Here is a 22,197-nt window from a genome sequence, read left to right as displayed (position 1 = left end):
CAGGAATGATGAGTACCCCTTCATCCATCTTCCACTGAATAGAACCTCGTATTCTCACATAGGTCTATTGTGTCCCAGTTGATGCTGAGTGACGTGCAGACCTGAAGTAATGGCCCTAAATGCAAGACTCAGAGTCAGCCGAATTTAAATCATTCCAAGTTTGGGGGATGCTGGAAAGCTCTCAGAGGAACTGAAAGGTAGCACAACCGGATCATAGGAATGACAGAAAACCAGAATGAAAGGCTCGAAAGCAGGACTTGTTACCTTGTTACTCATGTTACCTTGTTAGAACAATGATTAGAAGAAATGCATCCTTATTTAAAATGAACCTTAATCCAAATATCTGTTAGGTGGTCACTCTCTCTTCTCCCCTCTTCCGTCAGGGAGAAGATCCAAAACTTGAAAGCATGTACCACCATATTCAAGAACAACTTCTTCCCTGCTGTTATCAGACTCTTGAATAGACTTCTCATTTGCTAAAGATGAATTCCCAATCTTCCAATTTACCTCATAGCTGCCTTTGCACTTAAAAAAATTGATTTCTATCCAAGAGTTTGAGAAATCTTCCAAATTTACAACCAAATCCCCAGAAATTATGATATACAGAAAGAAATGGTATGCAGGCTAAATAATATCAGAACCTGCATATCTGCTTCCAAGTATTATTTCCTACACCTTTTCTTGGGCAGCACAGTGGCGCAACGATAGAGTTGTTGACTTACAGCGCCAAAGACCCGGGTTTGATCCTGACTATGGGTGCTGTCTGTACAGAGTTTGCATATTCTCCCCGTGACCTGTGTGGGTTTTCACTGGGATCTCCAGTTTCCTCCCACTCCAAGGATTAACAGGTTTGTAGGCTAATTGGCTTGGTAAAATTGTAAATTGTCCCTTGCGTTTGTAGGACACTTGTAGTGTGCAGGGATTACAGGTCGGCGTGGACTCGATGGGCAGAATGTCCTGTTTCTGTGCCGTATTGTTAAATCTAAACCCTCTTAACACAGACACTACCCTGCGTTTTGTTCTAAAATATAGATGCTACTGTCTATGCTACTGTCACTACTAAGTCAAACTAAACAAACTGAAATTGAAATTATCTTTGCATATTGCACCAACACACAAATACTTGGATGAAAAAAGATCTCTGGACACAATGTGTTTAAGAAGGAACTGTAGATGCTGGAAAATCGAAAGTACACAAAAATGCTGGAGAAACTCAGCGGGTGCAGCAGCATCTATGGAGCGAAGGAAATAGGCAACGTTTCGGGCCGAAACGGTGCCTATTTCCTTCGCTCCATAGATGCTGCTGCACCTGCTGAGTTTCTCCAGCATTCTCTGGACACAATGTTTGTTTAAAGCATTATTTGCACCTGGATAAGTAATTATGATAATGATTCCTAATGCTCTTTCTTAAATCTGATTAGCTTCTTATCAGTTCTACTAAAATTAATTTATCTTTTGTAAAATTGAACCTAATGGATACATTTTACAAATCCTAATTATTTTTGTTAATGTGTAAAATTTAGGATACTCAAAGTGGCCAGCTGAATTTATACTCCTAAAAACAGAATTGTTCAAGTTGCTAAAACTGTACTCTTCATGTTGAATAAACATGAAAGTGTTCCTTTTATTCTCCCTCTTCAATCATTATTACAATCCATTTGAACAGACTGTGCAGAAATTCCGTTTACATTCATTTCTTAGAAAAGATCGAGAAAATTAATGACTGGAAAACAATCATTACTGCTAACAAGGATCAAGCTATCCATCAAGGTATTTCCTGTAAACAAAAATAATTATGTCTGCCTGTTCTTTACTAATGTCTTATGTCCGTCACATTCAATTGCCTCAAAAATGGTTTACATTTTCACATGCTATAATCATTCAATTACAATTATGGCCAACTAATGCAGTCTAGTAAAATCGATTGGAAACCTTGTAATTATACTTTTCACTTTACACTTAGACTTTGTACGTAATATCTTGACAACTTAATTTATGCAAAACATAAAAATGCAGCTGCTGGTAACAAGAACAGAAATACTGGAAGAACTCAGCCAGTCAAATAACATCTGTGGAAAGACAAACCAGTTTATGGTTCAGGGACGAGGGACGTAAAGCGGTGGTCCGACCAGTCAGAGGCCATGCTGCAAGATGCACTGAGTGATGTCGACTGGAATATGTTCGAAGCAAGTTCCAGTGACGTCAGTGAGATCGCGGAAGCAGTCACGGACTTCATCGCAACAGTAACCAACAACATCGTCTCCACGGTAAGGGTAAGCATCTTTCCGAACCAAAAACCCTGGGTAGACAGGTCTGTTCGTGTGGCCCTGAATGCTCGCACCGCTGCCTACAACTCGGGCCTGGCATCAGGAAACATGGACGTCTACAAGGCAGAGTCCTACCGACTGCGAAGGGCGGTGAAGGACGCAAAGAGAAGGTACAGAGACAAGATGGAGTTACAGATGGAGCAGCAGGACACCAGAAGCCTGTGGCAGGGGCTACGGATTGTAACCAACTACCGGAGCACCCCTCCCTCATCCGCAAGTGCCGGCACCTCCCTAGCTGATGACCTGAACTCCTTTTACGCTCGTTTCGAGAGGGGCAACACCACTCCAGGTCTGCCGACTATCGACAATACCGCCAGCGGGCTGGCTACCGAAGCTGAAGAGAGGAATGTGCACACATTCTCGCTGTCCGAGCACGACGTGAGGAGGGCTATGACACGGGTGAACACGAGAAAAGCTGCAGGCCCCAATGGCATCTTGGGGCGAGTACTCAAGTCCTGTGCTACGCAGCTAGCTCCAGTGCTCACTACATTATTCAACCTCTCCCTGGACAAGTCCGTGGTCCCTGCCTGCTTCAAAAAATCCACCATTGTACCGGTACCAAAAAATGCCTCCCCAGCCTGTCTGAATGACTACCGTCCGGTGGCCCTTACCTCGGTAGTCATGAAATGCTTTGAGAGGCTGGTGAAGAAACACATCTGCGCCTTCCTCCCTCGGAACATGGACCCATTGCAGTTCGCATACCGTCCGAACAGATCCACGGACGATGCGGTCTCCCAGGTCTTGCACACCGCTCTCTCCCATCTGGACAGCCAGAAGGGGGGCTACGTGAGGATGCTGTTCATAGACTACAGTTCAGCCTTCAACACGATAGTCCCCACCAGACTGGCCGGGAAGCTAATGGAATTGGGGCTCAACACCTCCCTGTGTGCCTGGGTCCTGGACTTTCTCACCGCCAGGCAGTCAAGATGGGAGGGAATACATCGAAGTCCCTCACCCTGAGCACAGGATCGCCCCAGGGTTGCGTCCTCAGCCCCCTATTGTACTCCCTGTACACACATGACTGTGTGGCTAGGTTCAGCTCCAACTCAATAATTAAGTTTGCTGATGACACTGTGGTGGTGGGCCTGATCTCAGACAACGACGAGAAGGCCTACCGGGAGGAGGTGGCTGGTCTAGCACTCTGGTGCCAGGATAACAGCCTCCTCTTGCACATAAAAAAAACGAAGGAGCTGATCATGGACTTTAGGAGGGCACATCAAAAAAACGAAGGAGCTGATCATGGACTTTAGGAGGGCACATCATCCGAGGACATACACTCCATTGAGGATAAATGGGGATCCTGTGGATAGGGTGAACTGTTTTAAATATCTGGGAGTCCACATCTCCGAGGATATGACATGGGCATCACACGCCTCAGCACTCGTGAGTAAGGCAAGGCAGCGCCTTTACCACCTCAGGCAATTGAGGAAATTCAGAGTGTCTCCGAGGATCCTCCAGTGCTTCTACGCAGCGGCGGTGGAAAGCATTTTGTCCGGGAACATTACCATCTGGTTTGGGAATTGCTCTGCCAAGGACAAGAAGGCTCTGCAGAGAGTAGTTCGTTCGGCCGAACGCACTATGGGAACTTCACTTGCCCCCCTGCAGGAACTATACATCAGGAGGTGCAACTCCAGAGCCAACAATATCATGAGAGACCACCTTCCACCCCTGCAACGGACTGTTCCAGCTGCTACGGTCAGGCAAATGCCTCCGTTGCCATGCGGTGAGAACGGAGAGGTTGAGAAGGAGTTTCTTCCCAGAGGCCATTCGGACTGTAAACGCCTATCTCACCAGGGACTAACTCTACTGAACGTTTTTCCTTCCATTATTTATTATGTAAAAGAATATGCGTGTTATGATTGTGTTTATAGTTTGTTTGGTTGTTTGGTTGTTTGTCTTTTGCACAAAAGTCCGCGAGCATTGCCACTTTCATTTCACTGCACATCTCGTATGTGTATGTGACAAATAAACTTGACTTGACTTGACTTGAGCATGTTGTATGGCAAGAGGTTTTCAAATACTTCACTAAGGAGGGTAGGTTACATTAATGGCCGATTTCATCGTCCCTGTAACTTTTGCAATGAATTGTGTTGACTTCTGATTCCATCAAATAGTTATGTAATTCTCATTGCCATTCTTTAGGTATTAACCTTACAAATGCTAGAAAGTAATTCAGCAACTGTCAATGACATGATAATAACTTCAAATTCTTCAAGCACATTTTCCAGTTGGATATTTGTGAACAATTTTTTTTAAATTGATCTTTCTATTCACTGACCTGCAATGACCAAGTCCATTGATATTTCAGCCAAGCTAAAATAACTCACTTTCTAGTGCATACTAATTACCACTTCAGGACGGACCATGTTATGTGCCACAAGCAACTCGGTGATCCTACGATTGAACGTTTATTTGAAACATCAGTTTTCATTATTTTCTTAGGAACTAATACTTTTACAAAAATGTCAGTAAATTAAGAGTTTTCAATAAATTATCAAATACTTTATAATGTATTTAAGCCCCTGAGATTCAAATGTTGGTAATTGCATTCTATAAAATTCAACATCTTGAACGTGCATCAAGAATTTTTTTTACATCTATCTTTCCTCTTTCTGATTTCTTGCTTCAAACATTTATATAGCCTCAAATTCCTCATGAATGTTATACTTATTTCTCTTTAATAGCTCTTTTGGATGGTATCCCATCTCAAGAGTGACTACAAAATAATCCATAAATATTCCTTTTATTCTACCCATTCAGTATTAAGCCTCATTTCTCTACTGCTCACATTCCAAAGTGGAAGTTCATTGCAAATAAAGAAAGGCAGTGCATACTTTTGCAACATGAATCACCTCCTCAGTGAATTAACATAGTCACGTATCCTTATTTAAAATTACACAATTTGCCTTTCAATATTTCTCAGGGTACCATTCCTCAGATTCAATCCTGAACATTCTTTCAGATATGTTGGAAAAATAATAGATTTATGCAGTTTAATTTTGCAATTAAAAAAATACGGAGGCGTGAATATTAGTTACATGGTTATTCAGCAACATTGTTAATCGTCACTGTATGAAGTAGTGATGACAACAAGTTGATCAACTTCATATAAAGTTCTTTAATATCCATGTCAGAGACCAAGTAAAAGCGTCCATACAGTCTTACATTCCTTATCAAACTGACCAGCCGCACCCCGAACACTGCGCATGTGCCCAGCAAATCTGCATTCCATAAGAAGATATTATGAAAACTCAGCATGGATCAGATCAGCAATATAGTGATTGATCTACAGTCACTTCAGTCGTTCATCGAATGGCGCCACCACGGTGGCTGCCACGCCAACAGTCTGTCAGTCCCCTCTCTGTTTTTATTATTTTAAGTATGTTTTAAAAGTATGATTTATTGTTTCTTGGTTTGTTTTATGTGGGGGTGGAGGGGGGGGGGGGAGAAAACTTTTCAGTCACATACCTCGACAGAGATACGATTTTTCTGTGTCGCACCCCCCCCCCCCCCCCCCCCCCCGCGGCCTACAAAGTGGTGTGGTGCGGCCTTTCCTGGATACCGGCCCGGAGCTTCAAGCCACGGGCGTGGCGCAGACTTTAACATCGGGAACTGCGATCCTTTGCCGAGGGTCGCCAGCGGAGCTCCGACCGCAGGGCCTGTGGACTTTAACACCGTGAAGACGAGGTCTCCGGTAAGAAGAAGCCGACTCGGGAGCTCTATGCTGCGGAGGGCAAGGGTGGAGGGTTCAAAGGCCCCGACCATGGGTGAGCAAAGGAGGAAGTTGACTGAACTTTATTGCCTTTCATCACGTTGAGGAATGTGGATTCCACTGTGGTGGATGTTTATGTTAAATGTTATTTTATGTGGCTGTATGTATTGTTGCTTTTCTCTTAATATGGCTGTATGGTAACTCAAATTTCACTGTACCTTAGTTGGTTAAGTGACAATAAACGTGAACTTGAACTTGAACGAGTATTTTTAGTTTTTATTCTATTCTATTTAAGAAATAGATTTTTGAGACTCAATTTTACATACAGCTGTTAGGTCACAGAAATTCGCCCTCACAGAATTCACAAATTGCCACCCGAAAATTTGGGATTCTCTTTCATGGAATTAATGTGCAAAAAATAGTAAATAAATAAACATATTATTTTTTTCTCAGCTTGCATTTCTTGATGTATACAAATTGTTTGGCATTACAGAAAATCACAATACAGCCCCTTTTCAAAGAAAGCAACCCCACAATTCCACAACATAACACTGGGTTCTTTCGCCTGCACCCAAACCTAGACATTACACAAGGCAACTTTATCTGAAACCTAGCCTAATGTTTTTCTTGCAGCAGATGAAAACACACTAACTCAAGACAACCTCCTACACAAAGACATTAAAAAAAAAAAATGACAAATTGCAGGAGTGATCAAATCTTAAAAGAGCAGCAGTTAGAGAGGCAGAGAAATATAGGAATTCAATTAGTATGCTCCAGGCAAGGGTGCCAAATAGTAGTACAGAAGGTTGAATATATTTCAAGATTAGAGGGGAAGTTTTCACACTCATTGAGGGTGGGGAAGGCAAATTGCTTATTCATCAGATCTGCCCTCTTATGTCCTCGATTTCAATAGAAGGCAGACCCGCTGTGATCAGCACCAATGCAAAAATATATTGCATTGCTAAAAGGCATGGTGCAATGACTTTGACAGTAAATGCATGGTTCCCCTCTGCAAATGGCCTCAAACTTATCCTATTGAGAATTTTGTTTTAAATTCTGAGATTTAATTATTGTAACTGGTTGGTGTTAATATCTTTATATGCTTTTAACATCCAGATGGTGATTTTCAGTCATATTGTTTCTTTTTATATGTGATAGCTTAGTCATGAGTTCTATAGCACAAAAATTGGCATTTCAGCCCAACTCAGTAGTGATGCCTACTTGCACTAATCCCATTTGCCTCCATTAGGCCCGTATCCGTCTATCCTATTCCTATCCAAGTATCTGTCCAACTGCCTTTTAAACGTTGTAATCTGCCCCCACTTACTCTAGTAGCTTATTCCATATACCATGAGCAAATCTCCCTGCAAGTATATCAGACACCCCCCAGTTTAGATTTAACTCATCCTTCTTGTACAGATCACCCCTGCCGTGGAAAAGATCTAAATGATCCAAATGTCCAAAGTACCTATTGTTGATGAACAATTTCTACTCAAATATCATTACTTTTTTTTTGGAAAATGTTTCACCAAAATTAGCTTGTCACGGGTAATATTCCTGATTGGGCCAGGTTTAGATTATTATTGTCACATGTATCGACATACAGTGAAGTTGTTTTGTACGGTCTCCAAAAAGATCAGATATACCATACTTGGCCCCATCAGTTCAAACTGCAATACCATAGAGCAAAGGGGAAGATATAGAGTGCCGAATATAGTTCTGAGCATTGAAGTTTCCTTAGACAAAGACCAACTTCTTCAATGGAAAAGAGGTGAATCGAACAGTACCCAGGCTTATGGAAGATCCGTTCAGAAGCCTGATAACAGTGGGGAAGAAGCTGTTCGAGTGTGGTGGTATTTTCTTTGAAGCTTCTGTACCTTCTGCCAGATGGAAGCAGGGAGAAGGAATGACTGGGGTGGACAAGTCTTTGATTATGTTGGGTGCTTTTATGAGGCAGCATGAAGTGTAGATGGAATCAAGAGTGGGAAGTCTGGTCTGTGTAATTGACTGTGCTACAACTATAAAGGGCCTGTCCCACTTTCTCGACCTAATTCACGACCTCTGCAGAGTTTGCCTTTGACTCATAAGGTCTTAGGAGGTCGTAGGTAGGTCGTGATGCTAGTTGTAGGTGCTCGTGGCATCAAGTAGATCGGGGCGTTTTTTCAACATGATGAAAAATGTCCACGAGTAAAAAAGGTCGCGAATTAGGTCGTGAAAGTGGGACAGGCCCTTTACTCTGCAATTTCTTGCGGTCTTGAGGAGAGCTGTTCCCAAACCAAGCTGTGATGCAACCCGCCAGTATGTTTTCTATAGTGCATCTGTAGAAGTTTGTAAGAGTCACTGGAGATACGTCAAACTTCTCCGAAGGAAGTAGAGGAGTTGGTGTGAATTCTTGCCAGTCACATCAACGTGGTTCGTTCACAACAAATTATTGGCAGTAATAACACCAAGGAACTTAAAGCTCTCAACCATTTCCGCACCATTAATGCTGATTCGGGTATGTGCTCCACCATGCTTCCTGAAGTCAATAACTAACTCCTTCGGCTCACTGACATTGAGTGAGATATCCTAACATTGTGTCACTAAATTCACAATCTACATCCTGTAAGGAGTCTCATCATTGTTCATGATTCGGCCCACCACATTGGTGTTGTCTGCAAAATTGTAGGAATTAGTCAAATTTGGCCAAACAGTCATCAGGGTATAGGGAGTACAGTACAGGACTGAGAACACATCCTTGCGGACACCAGTGTTGAGAATTATTGAGGAGGAGGTGTTGTCATATGATTGAGGTCAGTGGGTCAGAAAGTCGACTATCTAGTGGCAAGGGGGAGCCCATCCCTAGGTCCCGGAGTTTGGATGGGATTATGGTGTTGAAGTGAAGGTGTTAATATAGTCAATAAATAGGAGTCTAACATTGGAGTACTTGCTGTCTGATGTCCAGAGATGAGTTTAGGGCCAGGTAGATGACGTCTGCTGTGGGTTTGTTGCGACAGTAAGCAGTAGATTAAGGCTGGCTTGGCGGCTGGAGATAATGTGCGCCATCACCAGTCTCGCATAACACTTCATGATGGTGGATGTCAGAGCCATCAAGACGGTAGAATATCTTTACTCAGTTTACAAATAACAGAACTTATGGAGGCCAATTATCTGCCCACATCCATTCTGATCTGTATTTATTTGGCTTGCGACTCTGTTCCAATGAAACTCTGCAAGAAACAGCACCTAACCTTTCGATTTGCCACATTATAGCATTCCAAACTCAAAGGTGAGTTTAACACTTTGAGATAATGACTCTGCATCTTTGATCAAACATCCTGCAGTTCCATTTTCAAGTTACTGGGTTGAAATGTTAACTCCATCTCTGCACCTTTGCTGCCACACCCAGTAAACGTTTCCAGCATTTTCACTCTATTTCAGACATCCAGAAGGTATTTGGCTTTTAACCCATTGGTTTCCTTTCCTGACTTTTTATCATTCTTTTTGGTCTTGCACCATCTTCCCTTGTTATCAACTTACTCCTTTTGCCTTTTGTTCGTTCCTCATAGTCAAAGCCCAGCCTTTAAATATCCAAAACCGCTAATGCAAGGTTTTGTTAATTCTGATGACAGGAAAAATCTCTCCTTCCACAAATAAAGGTTGACCTGCTGAACAGTTTTGGTTTCTATTTCAGAACAATGTCTATTTTGATGAAGACCCGATTGATAATCAAATCCCCGACCTATTACCAAATCATTTATTAAGATATCACAAGTACCTTATGGGAAAGAAGATCAGTGATCTTCCTAAATTAAAATTCAGTGGATAGGGGATACTTCAGTTTGGGAAGCAGTTGTTGACTTTTCATTAAGGCGAGTGTCTCGATCCTAACATCATCACATCAGCAGGATTAAAAAGGAGCATGAAATCTTAATAATAATAATAATGGATGGGATCTATATAGCGCCTTTCTAATACTCAAGGCGCTTTACATCGCATTATTCATTCACTCCTCAGTCACACTCGGTGGTGGTAAGCTACTTCTGTAGCCACAGCTGCCCTGGGGCAGACTGACGGAAGCGTGGCTGCCAATCTGCGCCTACGGCCCCTCCGACCACCACCAATCACTCACACACATTCACACACAGGCAAAGGTGGGTGAAGTGTCTTGCCCAAGGACACAACGACAGTATGCACTCCAAGCGGGATTCGAACCGGCTACCTTCCGGTTGCCAGCCGAACACTTAGCCCATTGTGCCATCTGCCGTCCATTACATGCACATATAGGTCCAGAATTATAGCTGTCCAGAATTGCGACCGAAAAGCATAACTTAACACGTGTTCATTTTGAACGTGAAAGTTTGGGATATTCAAGAGGTTCCATTTTTATTTAATATAATTTCAGGCCAAAACACAAGTTTTGAAAATGCAAAATATTATAAATCATATTGATTATTCTTGAAATGTTCGATTACTGCACAAGGAAAACAATTTAAGAATTGTTACATGATATAGATGGTTCTAAAATCTAATTACCAGAAGTTTATTTTTAGTGACACTTTCAGAATTCTGCATAAATTGGAGCATTTAATGTGTTGGATTATTTTTTTTGTTAGAAAGGTGAGAGACATGAAGCTAAAACCAGCTGTTGTAACAATCTCAGACTCCTTCTTCTGAAGCAATACCGAGTCTTTTAGTCTCAATTATGTTCACCCAAAATTGTTATGAAACAGAATCAGTTGGCATCTGCTCCGAAACACTTGGACATTTATTATTTGGTACTCAGGTGGTGTAGCGTATTGGCTGCACTATGCAATAACAAATCTGATTAGACGCCATATCCATTCCCTCTTAGGGAATTCAGGCAGATAGGAATGTAAATCATCACTAAACAAATTATCACAACTCATAACTCTGTTTTAAACCCGTGAAGTCTAGTATTACCAAATTTAAAGAGACAGAGCCTGAAAAAGATCAACTCCTTCAACAGATTGTGTTTAAATCACCATAAAAATGAAAAGGCTATTGTTCCTTTTTAAACAGAGAAGACTGCTCATCAAATAATTAAGAATTATTCAAAAACAGACATCAACTGATTGCAATTGCAATTTTTTTTGTTGTATCAAATCTAGTCTATATAAATTTTGACTTAAGAAACATCCAACTATTGACATTCATTAGTGAAGGGAATGAATTCTTGCTTCATTCCACAATGTTGATTCAAAGGTGCAGTAAAGTCATTTCCATTTATATTTCAACAACTACTTTGAATGCATTAAAATATTACAATTATCAGCAAAAGCAGTACATTTCAAATCAACATGTGCATCTCTATCCCGTTGATCAGATGTTAGGTTTGACAGCACAGCTCTTGTTGTCATGTCTTGCCAACTCTGCTCTAAAATAACCTAACAAACGACGTGGCGTGTGAAGCATCTCCTGCTTGAAATAACTCGGTCATTTCCCAGAAATTAGTTTACATGAGATGCAAGCAATCTTCCTTCAGCCACCACCAGAATTCTTCAGTTTAGATGATTGAATTAAGACGAGAGAACACTCTGGTCTGAAAACCAAGGCATAAAATTAGCGTTGTTACAACTTCCTGTCCACAGTAGCGCTCCAGATCTGCCCACTGCCTGTGCGTGCGACTCGAGAGGCGTTGGTGGTGGGGGGGGGGGGTTGGTTAGTAAAATGCAGGTTTAAATTGGTTGTCAGGGAGGGATTACCTCGTATAACAAGCTTGTGAGGAAATTATGTTCTGTCATCCCTTTCGCAATTAAAAAAAAAAAACGTTGCTTGACTATTTAATCGCTGGATGAAAGTCGGGCCCAACTTCAACGCCTTCAAAATCACAGATCACAAGTTCAGGACAAAACAAAAGGTATGTACTGTAGGACGTTTATTTAACATCTTATCTAGTTTTTGGTGTAATTTCATTTTAATCTGATGATGCGAAATATGTTATTTAGGCCCCGATATCGGTCGTGTCTTGCCTGCCGGCTGTGAGTGTGAGCAAAATCATGGCGGCCACAATCCGATCTCTGTATCATAATCCACAAACATCCACTCTCAAGATAATCGTTCATTATTTTTTGCACAATCATGTCATGAGAACATCTAAATTATCTATATTTTGTGTTATTGTCTATCCATGATCAATATTTCCATACTAAATATCTGATTAAAAACTTCCACAGTACATAGTATTTAGTCAGATATTTAGTATGAAAATACTGATCATGGATAGACAATTACACAAAATATAGATACTTTAGATGTTCTTATGACATGATTGTGCAAAAAAAAAAGATTTTGATTATCTTGAGAGTGGATGTTTGTGGATTTTCAACACATGTCTGTGTAAAACGGCCCTTGCCTGCTGCAGTGATATAAACCAACAGTAAAATTTATGGGAATTAAACATTCAATTCCTTTGATTTGTCATAGAAATTCATGACAAAGTGAGATTTAAAAATCATGTTATATTGTGAATTCTTGTGTGAATGGGATCAGTTTGTTATTTGGATACTTTGGCTATTTAAATATTTATTTTTAGCCTTTTCTTAAGAATGGGATAGATGTTTAGATCTAGTAATTGAATTTAAATGAATTTAATTGATTTGATGACACTGATGAATATGTAATTATATATAGGCTTTTTTCTTTACATTTTTCAGATGCCTCCGAAGAAGAAATGCAAAATTGTCAATCCAAATGCCCAGCCTGGCATAGCTAGAGCTCACCTTGAAGTGAATTTCTCTGTCATGCCCGAGTTAGACTCGGGCATGACAGAGAGGGATCTTAAAAATGGACACAGCTTGTACTTGTATACCTCGTTTGGAAAAAGTCGGTCTGAATGGGAAAGTAGTGGGCTGAAAAGCATGTCATTCGTGGTTTGAAGAGCAAAAAACAATACCAAAACTGAAAGTTTGAGGAAAAACAAGGTGTACAGAGTTGCTTATTGGTTGCAATCTGAGGAGTATGATGATGCTACCGATTATGATATGCCAATGTACCAGCTAGCAGCTGATCTTCTCCATGAAGACTTGGTCTTTTGCTAGAAATTGTAATTTCTTTACCTGTCTGTTACGGACTTACAGCATATAATACAATAATATTAAAGTTCTGATCTTGAGAATATGACATTTTTGAATTTTCAAGGCAGTCTGGGTGTTTATTACTATTTCCGTCACAATGGTTAATTTTGTAATTAGCTACTTAATTAGGTAATTAACTAATTATATACTTTAATTTCAAGTCATCCAAGTAAGACGTGTCATATTTGTTTCAGAATGCTTCAATCTATAATAACTGAAAATTTCATTCAGTTCTCTTAATCTTTATGAAAGTTATGGGCTTTTATATCATTTGACTGTCCTCGATCACAACCTTTGTGTTAAGTTAATGGAAAAGCAATAGGGAACAAGATGCTAATTTCCGAGTATGAAAATGACCATAACTTTTTTAATACTGAAGATATGAAAGTGAATTAGGTATCAAATTAAAGTTTTTCTTATGCTTTATCTGATTGGATAAATTACAGGCTTGATTTTTAACATCTCAAAATTTTGTAACATCCGTAATAAAATGGTCTTGAATACGAGCCACTAAATGTGTGATTTAACATTTTGAAGGTATGTCTTACTGAATCATAATAAGAGTTAGTTTAATTTTAAAAAAGCAATATAGCATGGATAGTAAGTCTTAATTATTTCCTCAAGAGAGTAGAATTAAATTTTGTTGGGTGAAGTCAGCAGTTTCAATTGTAAACCCTAGGCCAGGTCCATCATGATTTAGACCTTTAACTGAAGCCATCCTAATATCCATCCTCCATCCAAATAACTATATTAATTCACATCACCTTCTTTCTGCCTGGACCACTAAATTAGATGAACTTTGCTAGGCGAGAGGTCTGCTTTAAGTATCACTACTGTGAAAGACTGGCTTAATTATTTAATTGGTTTCAATGTCTGTGTTTCAATACATTCATTGCAGATAACTTTGCACTAAATACATAATAATATATATAAAAGTATAAGAATTTGTTCCTGAACGATGAAAAACCTAAAATACAGAAAACATTTACCCTGATGTACAAAGTGATAAATAAACACATGTGGAATTACCATCAGTTTATCAAATACACCCATTAAAATTAAACTGCAGCTGTGGAGGAGCTATCTGATACTGTTGAATGCTACTAAGGACCTTCATTATTTTTTTTTAATTTAGAGTAGGATCCTATCCAGAATACACTCAAATTGCAATGTATTGTTTTTATATGTGGAGCAAAACATATTGTTCTCAAAGCAGTCAATACGTATTCAACAAAATGTTTTAAGATCACCCAAGATAATATCACGGCTCCCTTCAATTCAAACTAATGATGTTATAAAAAGGATTGTACAAACACACCGTGAGAGAATGTCTGGGACGGAAAATATGCAAAAAGGAATTCCATCATAGAAATATATCCGTACTTTCACTAGTCAATGCTCGAGATATATGCAGCATTCCTTTGGAAAACATATCAACCAGCACCACCATGTGGTAACATAAAGAACAACTGGAGAACAAGTAACATTCAACAGAATGTGTAGGAGGGAACTGGTTTATACCGAAGATAGACTCAAAATGCTGGAGTAACACAGCAGGACAGGCAGCATCTCTGGAGAGAATGAATGGGTGACATTTCGGGTTAAAACCCTTCTACAGACTGAGAGTCAGGGGAGAGGGAGACCGAGATCTGGAAGGGTACAGTGTGACAACGAGAGATCAAAGGGGACGAAGTTCAAGGAAAATGGAGAATAGATTATTGTTAGCTAGGGGAAAGTGACAACGAGGCGTACAAAGATAAAATGTAATCATGAAGACAGTCAGACTGGTGGGAGAACTAGGATGGAGAGAGAGGGAAAGCAAGTGTTACTGAAGTTAGAAAAGTCAATATTGATACCACTGGGATGCAAGCTGCCCAAGTGAAATGGGAGGTGCTTTTTTAGGGTGATAACATACAATGCAAATGTCTTCATTGCCATTTCAAACCATGTTTACAATAATTCAAAATCCCATACCTGAATAAAATAAATCCAAGTGATTCCACAGCAGCACGTCTGACATCATCATTGACATCACTCACCTGAAAGGAAGGAAAAAAATCTTCAAATCCAAGATGCTCCTTTAACTACATTTCACTTTCTACAAAATGATTAAACAGCAGCTACAGAAATCACTTGGTTGAAATAAAGTCATATGCACCTCACAATAAGCTTTCCTCCCAAATCTTCACACAATTAAAGTGTTTCAAACCCGTAGATTGATTCTATTGTGTTTCCTAAAGTCATTAATTATATTCTGAACTCAGTGCCAATTTGGTTCGTGTGGTAGCATAATTTCAGTATCCAGACAAAACACATGAAGTGCATATCAATTAAAGAATCAAGGCACCACAATGACAGCAATATTTTCTTGTTCAAATGGCAAATTGGATTAAAACTAATGTTTTGCTCTCTTCATCCTCCCATTATTTATTTTTCCTCTCATCTAATGGAAGCATTAAATAGCTTGATATTGTCCGCTAGACATCAGGCTGGTTTCAAGCCATCCAGAGATTCAAATACTCTAGGCAGATATTAGAGATTACAGTGCTGTAGGTTCTGCCTCAGGGGAGACGAAGAAGGAGACTGGGAAGAATGAACAGAATAATGGCCCTGTCCCACTGACCGAGTTCATTCCAAGAGCTCTCCCGAGTCTAAAAAAAAAATCAAACTCGTGGTAAGCACGTAGAATGAACGTAGCGGGTACGTCGGAGCTCGGGGACGTCTCTTAGCGGCTCGTAACGCTATCGGTAGGTACTCTGGAAGACTCGCTAACGGCAGGTAAGCTCGGGAAGACTCGTGAAGATTTTTCAACATGTTGAAAAATGTCCACGAGAGCCCCGAGTACCGACGGGTGGCCATTACCGTAAATCTCTGAGTTCAAATCAGGGCAAACTCTGGGAGAACTCTTGAATGAACACGTACAGTGGGACAGGGCTTTAACAGAGAGAAAAATAAAAATTAATAAAATCAGGCTTTGCATGCAAAGTTACTAACTTGAATGTCTAATTGTAGTTGTTCTTTAGCAAAAGTAATAAAATTACAAGCAGGCATCTGAAGTTATAAAAAGTTCCTGAAATTGCTTAATAAATGACAGTAAAAGTAGTAACATTATGATTCTTCTTACAGCAACATGCAGCAGTCTTCTGATTGCCTTATTATTTCCAGAACCACAATATGCCATTGCAACACTGTACATTCCAGAACGTCTGAGAATAGGGTCCTGTTCATATGAGAAAATACACCAATTATGAAATGCAAACTTTTACCACGCTTGGTGGCTAAAATGTGCTAGAAAATACATTGAATTATATTTTTTTATTCTTCTGTAACATTGCCCAGTAATTTTTCCAAATTCTTTTTCAAGCAGTTATAATTTGGAATCATTTAGTTAACCGTTCATTCGTTAAATGACCAGCTAAATCATTAATGAACTTTGAAAACATTACTTTAACCAATTCTTTTTTTTTAAGTTATGAATTCTCTGGGACCCACTATCATTGACAATCTCTAATTCCCCCTCAAGAAGGTGATGTATAAACAACTACCACCTTGAAATGTTGCGGTTCAACTGGTAAAAGCACTTTCAGAGAATTCCACTGCGTCAGTGAGATATGAACTCTTATTCATTGCTCCAGAATTACAAGATTTTTCAGCCAATAAATTAACTACGTTCCCTTCCTAAGATACTCTACTTCCTAGACCTAAAACATGGATGTGAATGTATATACAAAAACATGCATTATATCAAGCAAATTAATTATTCAATAAAAACATTGGTCGATGTTACTGCAACCCATTTGACCTCCCTGTACCATAACATTTAATAGATTTCCCACAAACACAAAATAAATTAAATGATGATGATTTGGCAGAATATGTTGACGTCATTCTTACCTTGTCTCTACAAAGACTCTCAATTAGAGCATCTGCTTCTTCCATTCTGCCATACATCACCATAGCAATGCCCACAGACAAGCCACGAAGAATCTTCTCATGCTGGGTCTCCTGTGCATAACCCACCATATCCTCAATTGCTTGTGCCGACTTGGATCCTAACATGACCAATCCCAGTGCAAGACCAGCTGCCTCACCTGCATAGATCAAGAAAATCAACAAACATTTTAAACAAAATTCAGAATAGCATCCTGGTTATTTTTAAATAATAAACGAAGAAAAATAATGAATTCCACCTGAAAGAGTTAATCGCTATTGTATCGCTTGCTGCCATATTTAACCACTTTTTGTAATGAAGGAGCTAATTGCTATCGCATTGCTTGCTGGGATACTTGACTATATTCTGCAGCTTTGCTTTTGCCTCAAGCAAAAATACTGACGTCACTAGTGGAAAAGTACTGGTACGAGCTAACAGAGAATAGTATGAGCTGATAAGAGGGACAGGTACGAGCTGGCACAGAAAAAACCCAGCTCCATATTAGTATATAAGACCCTGTAAGTCTTTGTTAATTGAGTGGTAGCTCGGGGAACTGCATGTATTCTTGAATACATGCTGAAGTGATCCCTGCCACTCCCGTCTGACGAATTGAAAATAAAACTTGTTTGGTTTACCTTAACCCATTGTGTTATTGCCTGTTCTTAAGTAGCGAACTTTATCACACCCAAATAAAATTGTATGTGTGATCTTCATTCTACTCAATTATCCAAGTAGCTGCTTTAAAGTGGGATCATATTGTTTATACAGTAAAGAACAGAAGGTTTAGCATTCTAACCTCCAATTGCGTAGGATGTGGCTAAAAGTGACAAATCAAATCCCGAGTAAGAAATTATCTGCTGACACTTTACAGCTATAGAGGGAATGTTGTATAATTGGAGAAGCTATCTTCAGAAGAACTATTAGTCCGAAGGCTCCATCTACAATCAAATAGAATTGGTTCCACCATGCTAAATTTCCAATCATGTGACCGTCAATATTTTTTTGCACATCCCAATAGCTCAGCAACTGGTTCACTTGGTTATATATTCGACACTTGCTTTACTCACTATGCCCAGTTTTTTTACACGCCCTTTGCACACATTAGTGCTCATTTTCCTCAGCCCTCTCTACACTTATTGAGTCCCGTTTCCAACACTCCATTTTTGCTCACCGTGCCCCTTTCCTGCGCTCCCATTACATTCACAACTTCTACATTGCTAGGAAAACTGAGTGCAGTCACCCAATAATTTTTCTGTCCTACATGCCAATAGCTACCAATATTACTATTTTGGAGTGAGGGGAAGGGAAAGAATTCAGGGTCATTAGAATGAAAATGAAGAGACAGTTAGCCATACAATGGACAATGTTACAAGCTCCATGGAGGGCTTTGCACAAATGATTATTTTATGTAGGACTATGTTTCTATCTCCCTTACCCGTAACTGCATCATCTTGATATAGATTTGTTTTGAGTAGATCATAGACATCCTGTCGAGCAGTACCCAGTGCAGCCAAGCCAAGACCAAGACATCCACCATGACGTACAATCTACATAGAAAAAGAAATGTCAAAATCTACTTTTTAAACACTGACAAGTAAAGGTAAAACTAGATACTTTCTCTAATCTAGTTTGCAAAAACATATACAAGAGATGCTAAACTTATGATAACTGGTAACTTTAACTAAACAATTAACAATGAAAATACAATTACAAATAAAGATTTTGAAGCCTTGTGCCTGTGCTGAAATCATTTTGGTACAAGTCAACATAGCAGCTCAAAAATATGTGTCCAAATTGAAGCTGAACTTGCAAAATGATTATTATTTGTCTGCTACTAAAAATAGGTCATAAAATAATTAATTCTCAACTGGTACATTGAATTACATAAGCCACAGTTGACATATAAAACTATCTGGGTGTTAACAACCAACATTTGGAGTACAGAGGTATAATTAAAATTCCAAGTGAATGAGGTTTATTAGAATGAAACATTCCCACAAAGCCCATTGCCTAACTGCAGTGTTCTTGGAGTCTACAAAGACTTCTGTGAGGTAAAAGTGATGGTGGCAGAATTAAATATACAAAGACAGGCATTGCAGGCTAAAAACATAGAAAATAGGTGCAGGAGGCAGGACGGCCAGGACGGCCATTCAATACGATCATGGCTGATCATCCAAAATCAGTACCCCATTATGGCTTTTTCCCCCTATCCCTTGATCCCCTTAGCCCTGAGCTAAATCTAACTCTCTCTTGAAAACTAGATGATATGTTGCAGTTAGGGTTGTGTGGCAGTTGAAAATCATTAGAATTCATGGCAATCAAATATGTGGGTTTGAAACAGAGCAATGAAGAGGAACATAGTGGCTGTTGGGGATAATGGTTCTATCACCAATGCGAACAATAAGGGTGATAACGGACATCCCTGTCTGCATCCCCTAGAGAGTTTGAATTTGGCTGATAAAATTTGGTTAGTCAAAATTCTTGCCATAGGATTCGAGTATAAAATTCTTACCCATTTACAAAATCTATCCCCCAATTGAAACTTTTCCATTATATTAAATAAATACATCCATTCCACCTGATCAAACGCTTTTTCTGCATCTAGTGATATAACCGCTAGTTCCGTATCTCGTATTCTTTTTTAATATATAATATTAAACAAACGTCTGAGATTATGGGATGAGTAACGTTTTGGGATAAAACCTGTTTGATCATAATGTATTAATTTAGAGATCACTAAACTTAATCTCCTAGATAAGACCTTAGTTAATATTTTTTGGTCTGTATTTAAAAGGGCAATCGCTCTATATGATCCAGGATCTTCCAAATCCTTATCTACTTTAGGGATGAGTGTAATTGTGGATTCATTTAGAGATTCTGGTAATTTTCCTTGGTCATATGCATATCTATACATTATTTGTAATCTTGGAGAAATCAGATCTTGAAATTTTTTATAAAATTCTGCACTCAGGCCATCTGGGCCCGCTGCTTTTCCGTTCTTTAGCGAACTAATTGATTCTATAATGTCTTTTACTGTTATTTCAGCATTTAACAAATCTCTACCTTCCTGATCTAAGCTATTGATTTGACATTCTTGTAAAAATATTTCCATACTATCTGTTTGTCCTGTTAGTTTTGACGAATAAAGATTTTTATAATATTGTAAAAATCTATCATTAATATCTTTTGGAGTAATTAATATATTTCCATACTCAGATCTAATTCCGTGTATCATCTTCTCATCTTCTAATTTTCTAAGCTGTCGTGCTAGTAATTTTTGTGGCTTATCTCCAAATTCAAAATACACTTGCTTAGTTTGTTGAAAAAGTTTAATCACTTGATTAGAATATATTTTATTTAATCTATATTTTACTGATGCAATTTTATTACTTAACTCTTTGGAAGGCTGTTTTATATTTTCATTATCTAGACGTTTTATCTCATTTTCTAAATTTTGTTCTATTTTTCGATTTTCTTTATTGATATGTGCTTGTGCGGATATTATTGCGCCACGCATGAATGCCTTAAATGTGTCCCAAAATAGTGATGGAGAAGTTTCAGGATTATCATTAGTTTCAAAAAATAATTTAATCTGATCCATCACATATTTACAACAGTCATTGTCCTTTAATATCTGAGGGTTAAATCTCCAGGTAGTAGTTTTATTAGATATATCTTTTAATTTTATCTTAAATGTTAATGGCGCATGACCCGAGATGATAATATTATGATATTTTGCATCATACGTAAAAGGAAGTAATTTAGAATCTATTAAAAAATAATCTATCCTCGAATAGGTTCCATGTACGGGCGAGAAAAAAGAATATTCTCGTCCGGATGGATTATCTAACCTCCAGATGTCTTTAATATTAGATGTATTGATAAAAGCATTTATGAATTTACTTGATTTCGAGGCAGCTTTCCTTTTTGCAGATGATCTATCTAGATAGTTATCTAAATTCATGGCAATCAAATATGTGGGTTTGAAACAGAGCAATGAAGAGGAACATAGTGGCTGTTGGGGATAATGTTAGAGGAATGGACAATATTCTCTGCATTCACAATTGCGAATCCTAAGGGCTGAGTTGTTATGTCCAGTGTTCATTTAAAGGTGAAATAAACAGTGTGCATACAAACATAAGATTGCACCTTGGTAATTATAATGAGACATGATTCTTAATGGACTTGACAAGGTAGATGCAGGGCTAATACTTCCCCAAGTGTCTAGAACAAGGGGGAATTGTCTCGGAATAAACAGTCCTCCAGTGAGGAGCGTGATAAGAAGTTACATCTCCAGCTAAAGGCTGGTGGCTCCCTGGAATTAAGTACCCAACAGGATGAGAGGCCACATTGCTGCATGCGTTTAAGACCAAGTTTGACAGATATTTTTGAGTGAATTATGGAATATGCTAGTGCTGGAAAGCCCGTGCTAAGGTACAATTTCAACCATAATCTTAATGCACAACAGAAAAGGCTTGAGGTGCTAAATAGTATACTCATGCTTCTATTTCTTATGTTGTTATAATTGTGTCCAGGTTAAAACTCTGATCTCTAATGTTCATATAAATACATTAGGCACTTACATCATTACTTGCATTCTTTAGCTGGTTGAGCAAATATTCTATAATGTCCCCACCATGATTTGCATGGATCAGACCAAGGGCATACAGGCCTCCCCCTTCCTGATAAGCTGAGCCGGGTGAGGAGTCCTTAGGCAGGTATGTGGCCATTAACTGCAATGCTTCCTTTTCATGTCCCTTGGAAAGAAACAGAAATTGTATTTCCAATTCATATGACCTCAATTTCTTTAATAACTTTTTTTTCATATTTACTATTATTTTGAGACTAGGCCGTTTTCTGCTAGAATTGCTGTACATTGTTAAAATGGACTCCACAGTCAATCTGTAGCTAATCAGTAATTTCGATTAGACAATGTTAATCCTTTTCAAAGTATATTTTTGATACCCCTGCCAAAGTTCACATACCAATGTCTCTAATAATAATAATAATAAATACTTTATTGATCCCCTCAGTGAAATTCAGATGTCCAGATGCCCCCAACCAACAAACCCACAGATTCAAAACGAACGCAGACAGAAAATACATAGAATACAATGTGGACACTACCTGAGAGCAATAAATACTTAAAAA

The 22,197-nt window shown here is 38.9% G+C and overlaps 1 protein-coding gene across 1 annotated transcript in view; it reads right to left on the bottom strand.

Annotated features, from left to right (window-relative positions):
- The window catches only part of psmd1 (proteasome 26S subunit, non-ATPase 1), a 103,885-nt gene that overhangs the window by 48,154 nt on the left and 33,534 nt on the right, over positions 1-22,197 (bottom strand). The window contains exons 12-16 of the mRNA XM_033032121.1: positions 21,630-21,803; positions 18,482-18,593; positions 17,010-17,206; positions 16,240-16,335; positions 15,090-15,154 (exon numbers count right to left, since the gene is read on the bottom strand). Coding sequence (XP_032888012.1) covers positions 15,090-15,154; positions 16,240-16,335; positions 17,010-17,206; positions 18,482-18,593; positions 21,630-21,803 — 644 coding nt within the window. The remainder of the gene's footprint in view (positions 1-15,089; positions 15,155-16,239; positions 16,336-17,009; positions 17,207-18,481; positions 18,594-21,629; positions 21,804-22,197) is intronic.

This window comes from Amblyraja radiata, chromosome 13, assembly GCF_010909765.2.
Source record: "Amblyraja radiata isolate CabotCenter1 chromosome 13, sAmbRad1.1.pri, whole genome shotgun sequence".
In the NCBI taxonomy this organism is placed as follows: domain Eukaryota; kingdom Metazoa; phylum Chordata; class Chondrichthyes; order Rajiformes; family Rajidae; genus Amblyraja; species Amblyraja radiata.
This window is presented reverse-complemented; position numbering and strand designations above follow the sequence as displayed.